The 19732-nt window shown below is 45.7% G+C and overlaps 1 protein-coding gene across 4 annotated transcripts in view; it reads right to left on the minus strand.

Annotated features, from left to right (window-relative positions):
• Positions 1 to 1176: 1176 nt before the first annotated feature.
• Positions 1177 to 19732, minus strand: part of SLC25A48 (solute carrier family 25 member 48) — a 42231-nt gene continuing 23675 nt past the window's right edge. For all 4 annotated transcript variants that reach the window (XM_057748570.1, XM_057748588.1, XM_057748579.1 and 1 more), the window contains 4 exons: positions 16721 to 16978; positions 14274 to 14407; positions 4544 to 4673; positions 1177 to 1523 (listed from right to left, as the gene is read on the minus strand). In XM_057748570.1, the coding sequence (XP_057604553.1) occupies positions 4551 to 4673; positions 14274 to 14407; positions 16721 to 16978 (515 nt within the window). In that variant the 3' untranslated portion in view covers positions 1177 to 1523; positions 4544 to 4550. The remainder of the gene's footprint in view (positions 1524 to 4543; positions 4674 to 14273; positions 14408 to 16720; positions 16979 to 19732) is intronic.

Genomic DNA, 19732 nt, shown 5'->3' on the forward strand with positions numbered 1-19732 from the left:
TCTGGGTTGTGTTATAGAAAACACCTCCGGTTCCTCCGGGAATGAACCAGATGCCAGTCATCCTCTCTTCACCGGCATCCGTAGTGCCTGCCAGGCCCAGCAGTGCGTGCAGACCCACCACTCATGTAAACAGAACCATCTCTAATATGCCAGAATGGAAGTACCACAGGGGCCCCTCGTGGCTGTCCCCAACATTAAGGACAGCATCTCTACATAGTAAATGCTCAAAAAAGTTTGATGACTAAAGGAATGAGCGAACACCCTGCTGCTGGAGGGACGGAGAGTTTAGACCGCAGCCTATAGAGCTACCAGGGGACCCCACAGTGCCAGGCGGAGTAAAGGAGAAAAATCAAGGAGCCCATACGGAAGGTTTTATTTCAAGCAGGGAACCCTTTGCTACAGTAACAGAATAAATTGACTAGACTGAAGCTTTCAACTTTGTGCCAGAGCCAAGCTTTGTCCTGGTGCTAAGTCTGTTGGGGGAGGGGATTTTCAGAGACATGCTCCAAATCACTCAAGGGGGATGGGAGGCAGTGGAGAAATCAAGGAAGACCCTTTCAAGCGGGGGGAAAAGGGTGGGGGGTGGTGAATCTGAGGCTATTTTCCCCACTGGGATTTAAGCCAGGAATAGATGCATCAGGCTCACTGGTGGTGGCGTCCCAGGGCACTGTGCTGAGAAGGCTTCAGAAGCTGCACTCAGCTCATGAGGAAGGGGCTGAATGACTGATTAGGGATGCCTCTTGTGGGCACAGAGGTGGCAGTGAGGTCATGGACACATGACAGCAAAAGAGCAGTGGCCCCCCCGTGTGGTCCCAGTGAGAAGTAAAACTTAGATTAATGTCATAATGGAAATCAGACTGTGGACAAAGAGTTCATTTTGTTCTCTGTGTGAAAATAAGGCCCAGAGAACGCCCACCAACCTGCGCTCAAGGCTGCCACCCCAGAGGCGACCGCCAGCACGAGCCACCATCCGGGTAGGGACACCTGCTACGCGGCTTCCTCGCCCACCCTGCCCACCTTAGGTAGCTGGGAAGAAAGGCGTGAGCTCGCTATCTGAGTTCCTCTCCTCACCTGTGTGGAGTGGGCTCCTCTCTGGGCCAGCGACGTCTACAGGGGTCTAAACAGAGGGAAGAATGAGGGTGGCCCGTCTCTTGGAAGCCAGGAGGAAGCATCTGATACAGAAATGTTTTTATTTGGAAACTTAGAGACAACTCCAGCTCCTTGGTGAATTCCCAGTGAGTTTACAGCAGTCGTGGGGGCAGGGTCCATTTAATCCTGCTTGATATCAGGTGCCAGTGAGGATCAGAAATAGATGGTCATGAATCAGAGGTCCTTCCAAGGCAGGAGCTCCACGGCCCCAGCCCAGAGGTAAGGAAGAGTGCTTGCAGTTTTGAAGGAAGGGACTCTGAGGGTTGGCAGGGAGGTCTTCTTTCTCTTTAGTAAATTCACTACCGCAGGTTCTAGAGATGCAGCCATCAGTATCAGCTGTAGCGGAATAAGGCCCTGGTCAGTTGATGCTGGCTCTGGGGAAAAAAAGAGGAAAGGTAAGACTTTCATCTAACTGGGCTTATCAGTCAGCAAGATCTAGGAGTCAAACAATCTCTCTGGAAACTTTTTGTGAAGCAACACTGGGCAAAGTATCATCATGAGAATAGACTGGGGAGAGGCTATGAGGTTGTCCGGGGTTACTTGTAAAAGTTCAATAAAAGATATTGTAGGAAAAAATGTATCTCCTTGCCTGGAAAATGAATTTTCCTGAAGTTGTAAGTGGGCCAATGAAGTTTGCATGTAATGGCAGAGGGCAGGCCAGCATCATTCCAGAAAGGTTCTAGGGGCAGGGGATCCTGGCGGGCCAGTTGGGATGGTGCAATTGGATTCACAGGCCTCGGACAAGCCTAAGAGCTGACCACTGAGCAGTGGTTGGGACCATACTTCTACCACCAAAGGTCATCGTCCTCATACTGTCTGACCCTGGCTTCTCCGTGTGAACAGATAAAACTAACCACATCACAAGACAACTACTTTGTGCAGCATTTACTGGGTTTCAAATGGTCCTTGGGTCACTCATATGTGTGATCTGGGAGCGAGAAAGCTGAGTGGATGAGTCAGAGGAAAGTGTTCTTCCTCTCCAGGACTGTGGGAGCAGGGGAGAGCTCTGTATCTGGTGGTTGAAAGCGGGCTGGAGCTGCTTGGGGCTGGACTCTATTCCCTGCAGGGACCTGGAAACAATTCCATGCCATTCCCACCACCTGCATCCAGGAATCCAGATAGCATCCCACCCTGTCTTCAAAGAGTGGGTGGTACTGCTGCCTAGGCCATGACCTGCCTGAGATCTTGGTACTACTTGATAAGTTCAGATCCAGGACTTGTTCAAAGGGCACTAGTGTTCATGGGATAGAGCAGGAAGTTGAACTCCTTGGGTGAGGCTTTTCACGATGAGGCTCCAGAAAGGTCACTGGGAACAGCCCCCTCCCACCCCAGCAGAGAAAAGGCACACAGACACCTGTGCCCCTTGTCCTCTCAGAGCACTTTCAGAAGGAAAAGCTTCCAAATGAGGTGGCCACTGCTTTGAAAGGCCAAATCTAAGAAAATCAGAATTGGGCTTGCTAGACATGTCCTCCTTCCTGCTGAAGTAGCCAATTACCAGGGTGGCTACAAGTGGCAGGGTGCCGTGGCTCAGGCATGTGTTCAGAGACTCTGGGATCTGCAAAGTTGGCATTAAAACCACTTTGAAGCTGAAGATTTAATGACATGGAAAAATGGTCCTGAACTATTAAATGGGAGGAGTGAGTTATAAAATATTGCATAAAGTTGGATTCCATTTGGGGGATAAAAAAGTTGGAAGAATATTAACAGGGTCATGGGATTATAGCTATTTTTATTGTGTTCTTTTCGTTTATTTGTATTTTCTATTTTTTCCTACAATAAAAATGCATTGATTTTATGATAAGAGTTTTAAAAAGTCACTTTCATCTGTTAAAAGAGGGATGTGGTTGGTATCTTAGTACAGCTTTAAGAACCAGACTTCTCTTTCCTGTCCTAGACACAACCCAAGTACAGTGACTCTTTACCCAGGATATTTAATTATGCAAAATGTGTTGCTACCCTTTTCCTTTTGTAAGAGAGGACAAAAAGCCAGGAAAGCTGTGGTTTTGGGTGCTTTAGTAAAAAGCTAAAGTATGTGATTTAAAGCCAGTGTCCAGGGCTGGGCCTGGGCTTACCCTCATCAGCCTGATCAATCCTGGCCTTCCCCTGGCTCTACGGTCTGGCCCCATCCATGCATCCTAGCCAGGCTCTGATGCCCCAGGGCAGGCAGCACGGAGGTTGGCTAGACCATCCTTCTTGAGAGAATTTACAGTCACCATGACTGAAGTAAAATGATCTCTTGTTTTCTAGAAAATTCAGTGACATCCTACTTTGTTTTCTGAGCTCTGCAGATAACTAGTTTGGAGCTAGAGAAGGAGAAACAAGGGAGGAAAAGAAGGGGAGGAGTTGAGGGATACTGGAAGCTGAACCTCCATCTACTCAATGGTGTTTCTGAGTGGCCATTTGTGTGCCAGGTTTCACGGGAAGCACTAGTGACACAGAGGTAAAAACACACTTATGGCTCTCCTGGAACTTTCATGATAGCTGGGGAGTGAGGAAAGTTGGAGGCAGTTACGATGCAGGAGGATGTGGTAGGGACTGAGCAGAGCCTACAGTACACCTCCTCCTGGTTGAGGCATCAGGGAAGGCTTCCTGGAGGAGGAGGCTTCTACACGGAGGCCTGGATGACAAAGAGGAGTTGGTGAGGCCAAAAACAAGAGGAAGGCCTGAGAAGAGGGTGTCAGGCAGGGGCAGCATGCACAAAGACCCAGAGGCTAAAGTAAGGATGGTATCCTTAAGACGCTGGTGGTGAGGACGAGGTTGTTCGGGACTGAGGCTTAACCTAGAGGGCAATGGGAAGCCACTGAGGGCACTGGAGCAAGGGAGTCACTTGTTCAGATTTCTGTTTTTATGTCCCTTTGGCTGCAGTGACCTTTCTACAATGCGAACAGCAAGAGGAGAGGGTGCGGGAGGCGGGGACAGTAGCAGAGGCTGTCCTCTAGGGCTCTGGGACCCTGTTGGTGGCTCTCAGACCTAGACTCTGAGTTCAGTAGGGAGAAGGGGAGATGGTGTCTGTGTAACAGGGGTTGGGCACCCTGGTTCAAGTCCTCAGTCTTGAGCCTGGGTTACTGAAATTATACAGTGAAACTAAACACACTTCTCTCCAAAGGCTGTTGAAGCTGCTGAATGAGAAACGGATAGGTGAGCTCCCTATAAACAGGTAAGTTCTGTGCTGACCTCAGTTCCTGAGCGCCCAGCTCACCACCAGCCACACGTGGGCATTTCAGAAGGGCTTTTTTATGACAAGAGAGGTGGCAGTTCTAGCCCAGAATTAACACAGATTAAACAGGAAACAAGTGACAGAGGGATATTTCAGAAGGCCACACCATTTTCACCACAGAGAGGAGGGTTTTAAGCTCCAGGAGGGCACACGTGGCTAGGAAGGAGGGGCGCTGACCTGGCGCTCAGGGGCTGGTCGCCACGTGGTCCCCGCGGATGGCCTGCAGCGAGAGCTCGTAGCCCAGGAACATGGCCGCGCTCATGGGGAAGCCCCGCACAGCGTTGACCGTGATGCCTCTGAAAAACACCTTTGGCAGCAGGCGGTGTTATCACAGGGCTGCTGCCCACCGACGCAGCCCCCTGTCCCAGGCTGGACCCTACAGAGCCCAAAGGACTGGGCAGGCGGAGAACCCCTCCCCGGACACCCCAACCACACCCCCGCCCTCACCCACATCACTTCTGAAGGCTCTCTCCTTCCCAGGCCCGGTACGCATGCGCTCATACCATGCGCCAACAGGTGAGTTCCGTGAACACCACGTACACTGGCTTAACTGCTGCCTCTCCTGAGCACACGCACACATGCTCGGTTCTCGGGACTCTGCAAGTCAGAGCTCCACACGCTTTGCAGTGGTAGACAGAGCACCTGGCCGTGACCAACCACTGTGACCGGTGCTTCACAGGATGTCCCCAAAGGGGCAGAGTAGGGGGAAACCGGTCGGTGCTCAAGACGACACACCTGGAGTCCAGGCACAGCTCTGCCAGTTAGTAGCTGTGTTACTTGGGAACATGGCAAAGTCTCTAGAAGCCAACTTTTCCAACTGTCAAATGGGGGTAATAATACTATTAGCCTCCTACAGTTGTTGAAATAAATGAGACGTGGCTTTTAAAGGCATTTTCACAGTGCCTGCCATGCAGTAAAGCACTGCTTAACTACTGACAATCACATGCTTATTATCAATAGTCACCACTGCACACAGAGCAGCATTTCACCTCGGTCACGGGTATGGTGCTGAGGAGTATTAGTGCCAGTGGCCTGAGCCTGGCCTTTAGTACAAGAAGCCTGTACTTGTCTTCACCCCTGGGGAATATGGTAAGATGCTTCCCTTCTGCCCTGAATCTTCCACTGATCTATGTGATGTGGTTCCAGCCCTTGGGAAGTTTATAACCTACTAGGGGAGATAAGCCCCGTTCAGGGGTGATTACAGCATAACTTAGAACATGATGAGAATAAAGGCCTCAGGGAGGGGCGGGGGGGGGGGAGGAGCTGTCATTAAATGTCTTCTCTGGGAAGAGATCACACATGTGAAGGCAAATCACTACCCAAGCGTGAATGACCTGAGAACTGTCAGGTATAAGATGTAAACCTGTTAACTGTCACCTGTATAATTTACTGTTTATGGACTAGACCTGGCACTATAATTTTCAGAAGGTAGACATCCAGCCCCTTGTGTGTCCCCAGTTTCCTTCGTTGTTGGACACTCTGGCGTCATGGCCACTGTCATGGGCCAGGACATCAGGTGACATCCCTTCAGGAGAGGCTCCTGCACCATGGCAGTCGTGGCAGCCTGGGACATGCAGCTTTGCCAGGAAGGAGAGGAAGGGCCTCAGTATACCTGGGAGGAGTGGTGTGCCTTGGCCTTAGGGAAGGGAGCTGATGGACCAAGATCCCCAGAGGTGAGAAAGTGGCCAAGCCGAAGCCTGGAGTGATTCACATAGGGGACAAGTGGACTCCTTGTAACATTAGTACTCCTCTCTAATGTCTAACCTTTCTGGAATTCCACAGGCTCACCCAGGGTGACTGAATAACAGCAAGGAAGTGGGTCAGGCTCTGAGAGGAAAATTCCATGCTGGGTGCACACAGAGGCTCCTGTGTGAACCTGGGTTTGGCTCTGCAAGGCAAGGCAAGCCAGGCAGGACCCAGCTTGGAGTGATCCTCCTCTCCCCTGGCACTGGGCTGTGCAGGAGCCGTGGGCCACTTCAGACAGCCAGAGGTGACCTCTCCTTAGTTGTGGCCTGCTCTGCTAAGAGGCCCAAAGATGGCAAAGTGCAGACCTGCTGGCCTTTACCCTGGCTTTTGGAACACAAAAACACTAGACAGAGTCTTTCCTCATGAATCCTCAATGGTTCCCCACTTCCCAAGGTCAAGTCCGTACCTTCCCTGCCCTGCCAGGCCCCCCATGCTCTCTCCTTGCTCTTCTCTGAGCTGCCTCTTACACTGGACACTGTGGGCAGTATATTGGCCTGTCATTCCTCCTAACAGGCCAGCTCTCTCCCACCGCTGAGCCTCTTCCAGTCCCCTCTGCTGGAATGCTCCCCAGACTCGGCTATACCCTCTGGTAGCCCTGCCACAGCCACCCCAAGTAGGATTATGGCCTGTTGTCTTCTGTGGCCTCAGTATCTCTGCCATCACAGCATTTCCCACACCATCCTCCAATCACCTGACTTGTTTATTCCCTCATTAATAGTCCCAGAGTAGTGAGAGCAGGGCTGTGTGTGTGGCTCACATTTGAATCCCCAGCACCTGTACTGTGCTTGGCCTAAAATCTATAAATCTATAATCTATAGATTCACTTAATAAGATTTATAATCTATAAATCTTATTAAATGAATCAATGGGTGGATGGATGGGCAGATGAATGAATGAGTGAGTGAATGAATGAAAAAACTCCTTGATGTAAAAAAGAATGGTCTCTGGGCTGAAAGAGTCCTGGTGGTGGTTGTGATAAGGGGGATTCCTGGAGTGCAGGGAGGCCTCCAGATCCCCCAAGTGGCAGAACCAAAGAGCAGCCAACCCTGGTGCCTCGGGAAGCTTGTCTACTTACAAATGGTCCTCTCCATCTCTCCTTAGAGTCACCCAGTCTCGTCCCACTGTCACAAACCCCCTCACTACAGTCAACTCTGTGGAGCTAAGAGGACATCAAGTTACACCTCCAGCCTCCTTACTGCAGGTGACAACTCTCAGAACATGAGCCATGGCCCATGTGGTTTAGGACCATCCTCCCAGCAGGCAGAGAATGGATCCAACACTACCCCCCCTTTCTTCCGTTCTGACTTGGGGACTTCTAGTTCCCCTATCGTAAAGGCTGCTTTACTGGTAATCACTGAGTTACAGGGGCTACTAAAATTGAGTACATTGTCATTATTTCACTCCTTTCCAATTCTTTACCATCACTGAGTTCTTCCATAGGGAAGTGAGAACAGGTTGCAGCCTCTGTGAGCAGCAGTAAAACTGTTTGGGAACAGGTACTCCATAAAGCCAGCACTCAAGCCCACTGGGACGGGAGCCACCCCTCGGCCTTAGGAAAAGGTGCTCCTCTTGCCGCTGCTGGGGATCTGATGGTGAGACCACCCAACTTTCCAGGGCTGTATGAGATATTTTTATCATGTTACTATGTATGTTTATATGAAAACACATCTACAAACATCCATAAATATAAATACATGCATATATGCTTGCATAGGCTGTGACTATTTTGAAAATACATCACAAGAAACTCAACAGTGATTGCCTTTGAGAGAAGACTGGGGGGCTCATAGGAGGGACATTTAGACAGTATATCCTCTTATACCTTTTGAAGCTTCCTACGTTCACACGGTATACATTTTTTAACCAACTAATAAAAAAATTTCAGTCAATGATGTGGTTAATCAAGTTGAATATTGCTATCTCTACTTAAAACCTGTCTCTGAATATAAACTGTGGGTCAGACACCTTTGAGATTAAGAAATCAATCATCTGACCTCAGTTGCTTTCTAGGACTTTGCTTTTAACAGAGCACAGTAAATTTTTGGAGGAAACAATATCAGCAATATATTTTGCTTCTACAGAATTTTTGGAAGTATGACACATTAATATTTGGAAAGCAGAAAAGAAATCTCAAATAAAAACTAAGCCTTTCTTGAATCTCTCTTATATGTCACTCTGTACTTGTTGGTTGAATCACAAACTGTGTTTCTGCTAAAAGGAATACAAAGACAATTGATTCAACATCCATTTATAATAAAAATTCTCAGTAAAGTGGGTATAGAGGGAATATATTTCAACATAATAAAGCCATATATGACAAGCCCACAGCTAATTTCATAGTCAACAGTGAAAAGCTGAAAGCATTTCCTCTAAGACCAGGAATAAGACAAGGATATCCACTCTTGTCACTTTTATTCAGCATAGTATTGGGAGTCCTAGCCACAGCAATCGGAGAGGAAAAAGAAATAAAAGGAATCAGAATTGGAAAAGAAGAAGTAAAACTGTCACTGTAGATGACATGATACTATACATAGGAAATCCTAAAGATGCCACAAAAAAACTACTAGAACTCTTCAATGAATTTAGTAAAGTTTCAGGATACAAAATTAATATACAGAAATTTGTTGGTAACAATGAACTATCAGAAAGAGAAATTAAGAAAACAGTCCCATTTACAATTGCATAAGAAATACCTAGGAATAAACCTAACTAAGGAGGTAAAAGACCTATACTAGGAAAACAATAAGACCTCAATGAAAGACACTGAAGATGACACAAACAGATGGAAAGATATATCATGCTTGTGGATTAGAAGAATTCATACTATTAAAAAGACCATATTCCCTAAGGCAACCTACAGATTAAATGCAATCCCTATCAAAATATCAAGGGCATTTTTCACAGAACTAGAACAAATAATTCTACAATTTGGATGGAAACACAAAAGACCCTGAACAGCCAAAACAATCTTAAGAAAGAAGAACAAAGCTAGAGGTATCACGCTTCCTCATTTCAAGCTATACTACAAAGCTACAAGTAATCAAAACAGTATGATACTGGCACAAAAACAGACAAATAGATCAATGGAACAGAACAGAGGACCCAGAGATGAACCCATGCTTATATGGGCAATTGATCAATGACAAAGGACACAAGAATATACAATGGGGAAAAGACAGCCTCTTCATTAATGGTGTTGGAAAAACTGGACTACTTTCTCATACCCTATATATATGCAAAGTGGATTAAAGACTTAAATGTAAGGCCTGAAACCATAAAACTTCTAGAAGAAAACATAAGTAGTACATGCTTTGACATCAGTCTTAGCAATATCTTTTGAGATCAGTCTCCTCAGGTAAGGGAAACAAAAGCAAAAATAAACAAATGGGACTACATCAAACTAAAAAGCTTTTTCATAGTGAAGGAAACTACCAGAAAATGAAAAGGCTGCCTACTGAATGAGACAATATATTTGCAAATGATATATCTGATAAGGGGTTAATATCCAAAATATACAAAGAACTCATATAACTCAACATCAAAAAACCAAACAACCTGATTAAAAAATGGGCAAAGGACCTGCATAGACATTTTTCCAAAGAAGACATATAGATGGCCAACATGCACATGAAAAGATGCTCAACATCACTAATCATCAGGGAAATGCAAATCAAAACCACAATGAGATAGCACCCCACACCAGTCAGAATGGGTATTATCAAAAAGATAAGAAACAAGTGTTGGCGAGGATGTGGAGAAAAGGGAACCCTCGTGCACTGTTGGTGGGAATGTAAATTTCACTATGGAAAACAGTACGGTGGAGCCTCAAAAAGATTAAAAATAGAACTACCATACAATCCAGCAATTCCACTCCTGGGTATTTATCTAAAGAAAATAAAAACACTAATTAGAAAAGATACGTGCACTCTTATGTTTATTGCACCATTATTTACAATAGCTGAGATATGGAAGAAACTTCAGTGCCTATCAATAAATATATATATATAAATATATATATATAAAATATAAAAAATATATATATAAAAAAATATATATATATAAATAAAGATATATATATCTTCTTTATGCATATATATATATATATAATGTAATATTACTAAGCCATAAAAAGAATTAAATGTTGACATTTGTGAAAACATGGATGGACCTAGAAGGTATTATGCTACGTGAAATAAGTCAGACAAAGACAAATACTGTATGATTTCACTTATATGTGGAGTCTAAAAACAAAACAAATGAACCAACATAACTAACCATAAACAGAGTCATAGATACAGAGAACAAACAGATGGTTGCCAGAAGGGAAGGGTGTTGAGGAGGAGAGAAATAGGTGAGGGAAATTAACAGGTACAAACTTTCAGTTATAGAATAAATAAGTCATGAGTATGAAATGTACTGTATGAGGAATGCAGTCAGTAACTACACAATATCTTTGTATGGTGGCAGACAGTAACCAGACTGATCATGGTGATCCTTTAAAAATGTATAGGAATATCAAATCACTATGTTATCTACCAGGAATTAACAAATGTTATAGGTCAATTATACTTCTAAAACAAGCAAACAGAGAAAAAGAGATCAGATTTGTGGTTACCAGAAGTGAGGGGCAGCAGGAGGGGATGTACAACATGTAATGTACATGATAAATATAATTAACACGGCTCTACATTATATATTAAAATGGTCAAGAGAGTAAACCCTGAGTTCTCATCACAAGGAAAAAAGTATTTTTGTATTTCTTTAATTTTGTATCTATATGAGATAATGGATGTTTACTAAATTTCTTGTGGTAATCATTTCATGATATATGTAAGTCAAATCATTATGCTGTACACCTTAAACATCTACAGTGCTGTATGTCAATTATATCTCAATAAAACTGGAAAAGAAAAAAAAAACTGAGGTGAGAATTCTAGGAAGATGGCAGAGTAGAAAATACAAGGAATCTGTCTCCTCACCTAGACAACTATTATACAGACAGAATTTGTCCCATGTAACTACTTTAGCACTCTGGAGTTAACTGAAGGCTTCCAACTTCCAGGGGAGGGTTTAGGCACTGGTTAATTTTAGTCAATGTCAGCTTTTAGCATAGTAGCAGCTACCCATCCCCTACCCCAAGCCCTTTGGCAGGCATCTATGCACATGTTCCTGGAGCAACCTGTACACAGTTTGTGGGAAGGAGGGTGGGCAATGAGAACCATGTCCTCCAAATGTTGGACATCTGTGTTCTGGTCACTGATTGCTGTTTCTGATCATGAGGTGCAAAGAAGAGGGCAGTTATTCTTGTTTAACTTCCCCCTCCATTTTGCAAGCCCCTCTTCCACTGGCTGAAGTGACTTCCAGAGAATTTAAAGGGATGGTGCCCCTTTCCTCTCCCTTCATTTTTCTCTTTTTTCTCTTTTGGGAGTCAGATATTAAAGACTAGGACATTCAAAAGCAACTGCATGTATGGGGAAAATTACAAAGTGACTGCGCATGCCTAAGGAAAGGCATAGGCTCAGAAAAACACTGAGAAAACCTCAAGTTTACACCTTGGGTTGATCTTTGGCACAGAGATCACCTACAACAATCAAAAACAATAACAAAACCCACCACACCCCGAGGAAGAGGAAGAATCTAATTTCCAGAGTTATCACATTATTAGATTCCAATGTCTAGTTTTCAATTAAAAAAAATCACAAGGCATATAAGAAACAGGAAAGTATGGTCCACTCAAAGAAAAAAATCAAAATAAAATGTCCCTGAAAAAGACCTGATACCATATCTACTTGACAGACTTTAAAATATCCTTCTTAAAGATGCTTGAAGAACTAAAGAAAGATGTGAAGAGAGTCAAAAAAAAAAAAAAGTGATGTGTGAACAAAATAGAAATATCAATAAAGAAATAGAAAGCCCAGAAAGAAACCAAACAGAAATTTTGGAGCTGAAAAGTACTGAATGAATACCTGAAATGAAAATTTACTAGAAGGACTCAAAGGTTTCTTTGAGCAGGCAGAGGAGAGAATCAGCAAACTTAAAGATAGGACAAGAGGAATTATTCAGCCTGAGAGACAGAAAGAAAAAAGCCCATCCCCTACCCATCGAAGAAAAGTGAACAGAGCCTAAGGGACTTGCGGAAACTATCAAATAGAGCAATATACTCATTGTGAGAGTCCAAGAAGAAGACAGAGAGATATAGGGGAAGAGAATATTTGCAGTAATATGGCCAAAAACTTCTAAACTTAATGGGAGACATGAATATAAACACTAAAGAAACTCAATGAACTCCAAGTAAGATGAACTCAAAGAGACCTACACCAAGACATATTATAATAAACTTCTGAAAGACAAAGAGAGAATCTCGAAAGCAGCAAGAGAGAAGTGACTCATTACATATGAGGGTGGGTCAAAAATTATCCGCATTCTGGTTATATGAAAATTTCTATAAATCCTACAGCCAGAGAGCAGATAATTTTTGACTCACTCTTGTACAAAGGATCCTCTGTAAGACTTTCAGAAGATTGCACATCAGAAACTTTAGAGGCCAGAGGCAATGGGCTAATATATCCAAAGTGCTAAAACAAAACAAAAAAAACTGTCAACAAAGGATTCTATATCCAGAAAAACTATCCTTCAAGAGTGAGGGAGAAATAAAGACATTCCCAGACAAAAGCTGAAGGAGTTCATTACCGCTAGACTTACCCTGTAAGAAATGCTCAAGAGAGTCCTGCAGGCTGAAATAAAATATCACTAGACAGTAACTTGAAGCTATATGAAGAAATAAAAGTCTCACAAAAGGTAAATACATGGGGAGAGTGATACCAGCATCGTGGCAGCACAAGACATCCCTTATTTTGTCCTCCCTTCAACAACAAAAATTCAGCTTCCATCCATGAACAAAAGTGCCTCTGTGGGAGTTGTGGGATCCAGCACTACACATCAAGGGGCCGAAGAGGAGTCTTGCCCGCCTGTGCCTCAGCTATTAGGCAGACAGACCTCAGTACTGGCACTGACACCTGCAGCAGCCTGTGAACTGGCTCCAGCCACTCTTGGCTGTAGTCCAGGAGCACCTGGAGAACACTGGCTTGGGCAGTCGCAGATGAGAGAGTCTTTGTGGAAGTCCAGGTTTCCAGAGAAGAAATTCCAGCACTCCACTCGAGCAAAAAAAATGAGAAGTTTGGACGTGCTGGAGTGGCAGCGAGTAAAGACTGGAGGGCTTGGTATGAGGCAGCCACATGAGATAAGGCCCAGAAGTCAGTAGCGACATGAACACTAATTAATGATAAACAGCTGACTCTTTCTAAATGCTCTCTATGTGTTATGCATTAAACTGAGCACTTTTTAATTTAATTTAACCTACAAATATCTCTGCTGTTCATGGTAGGGGTGATTATCATTGGAGAAACTGAGGACCAGAGAGGCGAAGCTTGCCTGGACTCCCCCAGTTCGAAGTAGCCAGGCCGGGCTTTGAACTCAAGTCTGCAGACTCTAAGAGGCATGCCAAGAAAGCCAGGGGCCCATTCGAGGAAGAGCAAGCATGAGGGTACCAGGGGGGATGAATTCGTTTATAACCCTGGACCCTAGATGTAGAAACCTGATCTTCAATCTGAGACGGTTTAGAGGCAAGAAGAGGCTTGGGTTTAGCATAAGCCCTTTGGGTTCAGGAGAAGGGAGACAAGGCCCGGCTGGAGGCTGCCTCAGTAGCCGAGACCAGAGGTGATGGGGTCTGGACTGGTGTGGGGTGGAAAGCAGAAGGCAGATCAGGGAACTGGAATTTGCGAGATGTGATGACTGAGGTGGTTCTGGGACTTTCCACTTGGAGAAGGGATGAGGCTGAGGCACTGAGCAGGGAGTGAGGAAGGAGCTCCTAGCCTATCTGGATGAGGAGGCAAGCTTTGGTAACACAGATGTGGGTCCAGACCCCAGCTCTGCCACATACCAGCTGTGTGACCCAGTTACTGGTCCTCAGCTGGGTGCACATGCACTTCCTCCTCCAGCCTGGGACAAGGACTGGATGAGACTAGTGCTTGATAAATGGTAACTGCCAGCACCTCGGTTTCCCAATTCCTTCTCTATAATCTTACACACCCCCCACCCCAAACTGTCTGACCCTACCTTCCAGGGACTGACACTGACCCTGCATGACTGCTGTGGGGCTTACTTTAAGACCTTCCTTCTGGTAACTCTGGGAGATACAGTCCAGGACACCTTTGTATTTGTTTAGGTAAACCCCATCAGCTTGCAGTCGACTCTTCATGACATCCATAGGAGTTGCTGTCCCCCAAGAAATTGCTCCTGTTAAGAAACAAACAGGTATCAGGGGCTGGCTGGTTGGGGTCTGGAGGGGATCTGGCCCTCTGCAGATTTCCGCCATTCAGAGGCTTAATAAGCTGCTGGGGATGTGGAAAGAGCTCAGGGTCAGGACCTACGAAGAGCGTCCCTGATCCTGCCTCACCACTTGCTGTGGGACTTTGCAGAAGTCTCCTGCCACCTCTAGGCCTTGGGTTTGTCTTCTGTAAAATGGGCCAGCAGTACCTATCTTCATGGGGTTGCTCTCAGGACAAATAAACGGATGCATGTGAAGCATTTAGCACAGTGCCAGGTCCATAGCTAGTGTTTCCTAAGCAGAAGCCCCTGTTAACAGCTTTTATTGGAGGAATAGGAACAGGCCCTACAGTACTTTCCAGGCACAGGGGAGGGAGCCCAGGGTGAGGCTTGAGGCTGAAGGCTGGCAGCTCCCCAGAGGCAGAATTTACTCTGAACACAGAGATGCTAAACAAACACTGCAGATAGGCTCCTTGCCAAGGAAGGGCCAGCCTAGGGATTGCAGAGAAGAGCAGGAGCAGGTCTTTAAAAAGCTCTTAATTTTTCCAGTGATGTGGAATAGAAGCCTTAGGACCATGTGCCACTGGGTCATCTTCATTGGATAAGCTCAGATGCCCTGGTTTGAGCATTTTTGTGACTTTAAAGGACTCTAAGAAAACACCACCAGGTTATTGTGTAAATACAGAAATTGGCACATTCTTTGATGGGGAGAGAAAAACAAACTGATACCAAAGTCCAAGGCAGCTGGTTTGCAAGGTTTTGTAACTGCTGCCCAGTGGCTCCCAAAAGAGGCCTTAGCCTGTCCCCAGCCCCCTGCCCATCCCTGCCTCCTCTGGGAACCCTCTGGACCTCTCCTCCCTCCTGCCAGGATAAATGGGGCCGCTTTCCCTGGAGTCAGCCCAGGTGCTGCCCTGGCACACTCCCCTGTTCTCAGCCCACGGGTGAGGGTATTGCAAACCCAGGTTTGACTGCCAGGCCACACACATCTGCTCTCACCAGCAATGAGAGCAGCTGGGGCCTGTTTTCCCCCTCAGCCAACAGGTACTTACTGAGCACTTACTGGGAGCTGGCGCAGGCAGGCCTCAGGCACAAGGAGGAAAGGGGAACAACTGGGGTTTGGTGACTAAGATGTGGGCTCTGTTATGTGTTTCCTCAGTTTCAAGTACAGCTGATTATGATGCAGGGGAGGAGGAGGAATGATAATTTTCTTCTCTCCAGTGGATCTTTCCCGTCAGCATCAAACATACCATGTTATCAGTCTTCTTAAGAAATAATCTTCCCTTAACTTTCGTACCCCTCTCTGGCTATAGCTGTGTTTCTCTCTTCCCCAATATAGCACAATCAAATCCCTCGAAAGTGTTGTGTGTATCTGGGTTCTCCAATTTCTTTCAACTCATTCTCTCTTGATCCCACTTCAACTAGGTTTTCACAGCCTTCTCTTCATCAAAATGGGTCTTGTCAAAGTCTCTGATGACCTATGTATTGCTAAATCCAAGCAGTGGGAATGGTAAGTGCAAAGGCCTTCCAGTGGGGAGAGAGCCGGGCATGGTCAAGTTGTAAGAAAGAGACCAGTGTGGATGGAGCAAAGCAAAGCAAGGGGATGGTAGCAGAAAATGAGTGCGGGAGGGTAACAGGATTGCTGGTGGCCTTGAAACCATTGCAAGGTCATTGGCTTTTACCCGAAGTGAAATGGGGATGCAGTGTGGGTTCCTGAGTAGGGAGGTTAAGTAACCAGTCCATGGTCACAAAATGACCAAGTGTGGATTTGAACTTGGATCTTTCTGACTGCAGAGTCCCTGCTATACTGTCTGCATTATCTGTGTGAACTTGTGGTGGTCACTCTGAACCTGCGTTTTCTCATCTGAAAAATGAGGAAACTGATTACTACCTTCTGGGGCTAATGAAATTCCTCACATTAAACAGGTTTACAGGGTGCCAGTATTCAAAAAAGGTGAACCATGATCACAGATTTTCTTTTCAAAGCTCAGTGATACCTGACACAGAATGAGTGCTCAGAATAGACCTTCCGACTGAAAGCTGAAAGTGCCCAAACAGGGACTCAGAGAGAAGGGGATGGGAGAAAGAGGGGGGACCATTCCCTGTTCCGAGCCCCTCCTCTGCCTGGCTAGGTCTGGCCATAGCAGGTACTTAACAAAGAATTGTTGGATGAGTGGCTGGATGGACCCTGCCCTTCCCCGGGGGCCAAGAAGGGCACAGTAGGCTCCCCAGCTGTCCCGCTGCAGTGGTCAGCACAGGGGCAGGAATCAGCCACGTCGCCCTTACCTGCCATGCCGCCCGCCAGCCACACAGCACAGGGGCTAGGGCTTGTGTGGGCCTCAGGCGTGATCCAGTCACTCAGGAACACATAGGGGATGAAGTAGAGGCAGTAGCCCGGCACATCCCTCAGCAGCATGGCACTGGCGCCCCGGTACAGCCCCGTCAGGCCTTCAGTCCGCACGATGGTTGTGATGCAATGCACAGGCCCCTGGTAGGCTGGCTGCTCTCCAAGAGCTGCCACCCTGGGCTTCACACTGAGGTTGGCTGCAAAGACAGGACAAAAAGATGGCAAATGACCTGGGGGCAAGAGAATGGCCATTCTCTGGCACTGGAGTCTACCCAGCCCATTGAGAATTCCCACTCACAATACCAACTGATTTTTACCGAACCTTCTGACCACCTTGGCAGCGCAAACAGGGATTCTGAAGTTCCAACAGGGAGCCCCTGCCAGCACGTGCAGCCAGACTGGAGAAAATCCCAGCCAGGTGATAAAGCACATGTTGCCTTGGACTGCCTAGAGGTTCTTGGTCAACCATCACTACGTCTTTTTGAGCAGATGTGACTACACGATGCCTCGAATCAAATATGCTGAGCCATACCAAGCTCCTTCTTGAAGCAGAGGCTGGAAAATCCAACACACTGTGTGTGTGTGTGTGTGTGTGTGTGTGTGTGTGTGTACTCGTGCACAGCATGGTAAAAAAGTGTATGAAATTTGGACCTAGACTGTCCTGATTCCAAATCCTCGCCCTGCTTACCAATTTTCTGACCTTGGCAGGCACGTTTCTTGCCATTGTTTCCTTACCTTTGAAAAGAGGACAGGAGCAAAAAAGATGGCGGCGAAGTAGAGGGACGTGGAATGCATCCCTCTCCACAGACGCATTGGGAATGCACCAAAAGACACAATAATTCCCACAGAGAACCAACTGAACACCAGCAGACGACCTCGGACACCAGAAAGGACCGCAAGGATCCCGACATAACTGGTAGGGAGGCATCTACCACGGCTCAAAGAAGGTGAAGCGGCTGAGCTGTAGCAGACGGGAGGGAGTGAGAGGCGCACGGAGGGTCTGCACTGCAGCTCGGCATTCCCGGACCGAGACGTCGATTCACAGCTGAACAGAGGGTCCGGGAGTGGGAGCGTGAGAACCAGAGAGCTGGTTCAGGGTGAGAAACATTGTTGCCAGTAAGGTGACGGACTGAGAGGACAGGAGGGAAGAGGTCCACGGTGAGGAGCGCCCGCCCCTTAGAGCCCCCCGGCCATGATGGCGGCTGGATGCTGCAGGCTCACAGGTGGGGGGAGGGGGGAGGAGCCGCGCGCATAGCCTCTCTCCCTCTTTAAGTGCCTGCAACAGGCAGTGGAGAGACACCCTGTGGGCCACCTAAGGTGCTCAGGGATAACAAGTACCCTCAGGCACTCGGGCGGGGCTAAATTAAAACCCCTTGGAAGGTGGGCAACAGGGAGGCTGCCGAGAAGAGAAAAAAAAAAAAAACCCTGAGAGAGGCCCAACTCTGAGACTTTCTGTTTACACCTGAGCCACCAGCATCCCTCTGCAATAGGCACTTCCAAGCCCGACTGAAACAACAGTGCACCACTGCTCACTCATTCCCAGGGGATGGAGCCACTATTGTACCCTCTCCCTCCCCACACACCGATGCTTACAGACAAACAATAAAGGAAGCTCTGCTGGTCACAGAATAATGCAAAAAAACCCAAGGTGAGTAGAATGACACTTACAGCTGAGACTCCAAGGAAACAGAAATATTAGTATCAATCCTATTGAACTGGTCCATTCTGGGATCAGTTCTGGATTTTTTTTTTCCTTTATTAATTATGATCTTAGTCCTAAGGGATCTACAAGTTTTATAACATTTTTTAATGCTATTTTTATTCTATTTTTATTTTTTTGCCTTTTTATACTTCTATTTCTAGCTAAGTTTTTGGTACTACGGACAATATATCTCTCATACTTTCCTTTCATCCCTATCTTTTATACATTTCTATTCTTTTCTTTTTATTTGCATATTTCCACTCTTCTGTTCCCCTTTCTTCCATCCATTTTTAGTTTATTTTATCTTAACATACTTATAAGCAACACTATTGATCTGCTCAGACTCCTTGCTCTATTCTCCAGATGACGCACTGCCTTGGTATTTAATATTAGGTTTTTGTCTTTATCTTAGTTCTTAGTACAATTCTCTAATTTCATTCTGAGAATCTCCATTCTGTCTGGTGGTACTCTAGCTCTTTTCTATATTTGATCCTAGCTTACAAAATCTCCCTGGATTAGTGTTTGTATGTGTAAGGTGTTATTTGTTTGTTTGTTTGCTTTTGCTTTTGTCTCTGATTTGTTCTGTTTCAGTTGTCAATTTCTGTTGGGTTTCTCTTTGAATAACTGATAGCATACTGGGGTTCAGTCAGGTTTTTCCAGAGCCTTATGTCCTAATGGATTCAATAATTGTGTGCCTTATACATGTATGTGTTTCCTAGACTTAGTATTTGTTTAATCCAACACTTAGACATTAGTCTGAGGCTTGGACAGTCTTCTATAAACACCTCTATCGTCAGGACAAACAACCCCAAAAGTTTGGACAACCATGAGGAAACAAAGAAACACCATGCAGGCAAAGGAGCAGGAAAAAAACCCACAAGACCAAATAAATGAGGAGGATATAGGAAAAATGCCTGAAAAAGAATTCAGAGTAATGATAGTAAAAATGATACAAAATCTCGATAACAAAATAAAGTGCAAGAAACAGTTCATAAGAACTCAGAAAAACAAATAGCAATGGATAACAAAATAACTGAAATTAAAAATACTCTAGATGCTATAACCAGCAGAATGACTGAGGCAGAAGAATGAATAAGTGAGCTGGAAGATAGAATGGGGGAAATAACTGCCACAGAGCAGGAAAAAGAAAAAAGAATGAAAAGAATAGAAGACAGTCTCAGAGACCTCAGTGATAACATTAAGCGTACCAACATTCAAATTATAGGCATCCCAGAAGAAGAAGAAAACA

This window comes from Hippopotamus amphibius, chromosome 1 (genome assembly GCF_030028045.1).
Source record: "Hippopotamus amphibius kiboko isolate mHipAmp2 chromosome 1, mHipAmp2.hap2, whole genome shotgun sequence".
Lineage (NCBI taxonomy): Eukaryota > Metazoa > Chordata > Mammalia > Artiodactyla > Hippopotamidae > Hippopotamus > Hippopotamus amphibius.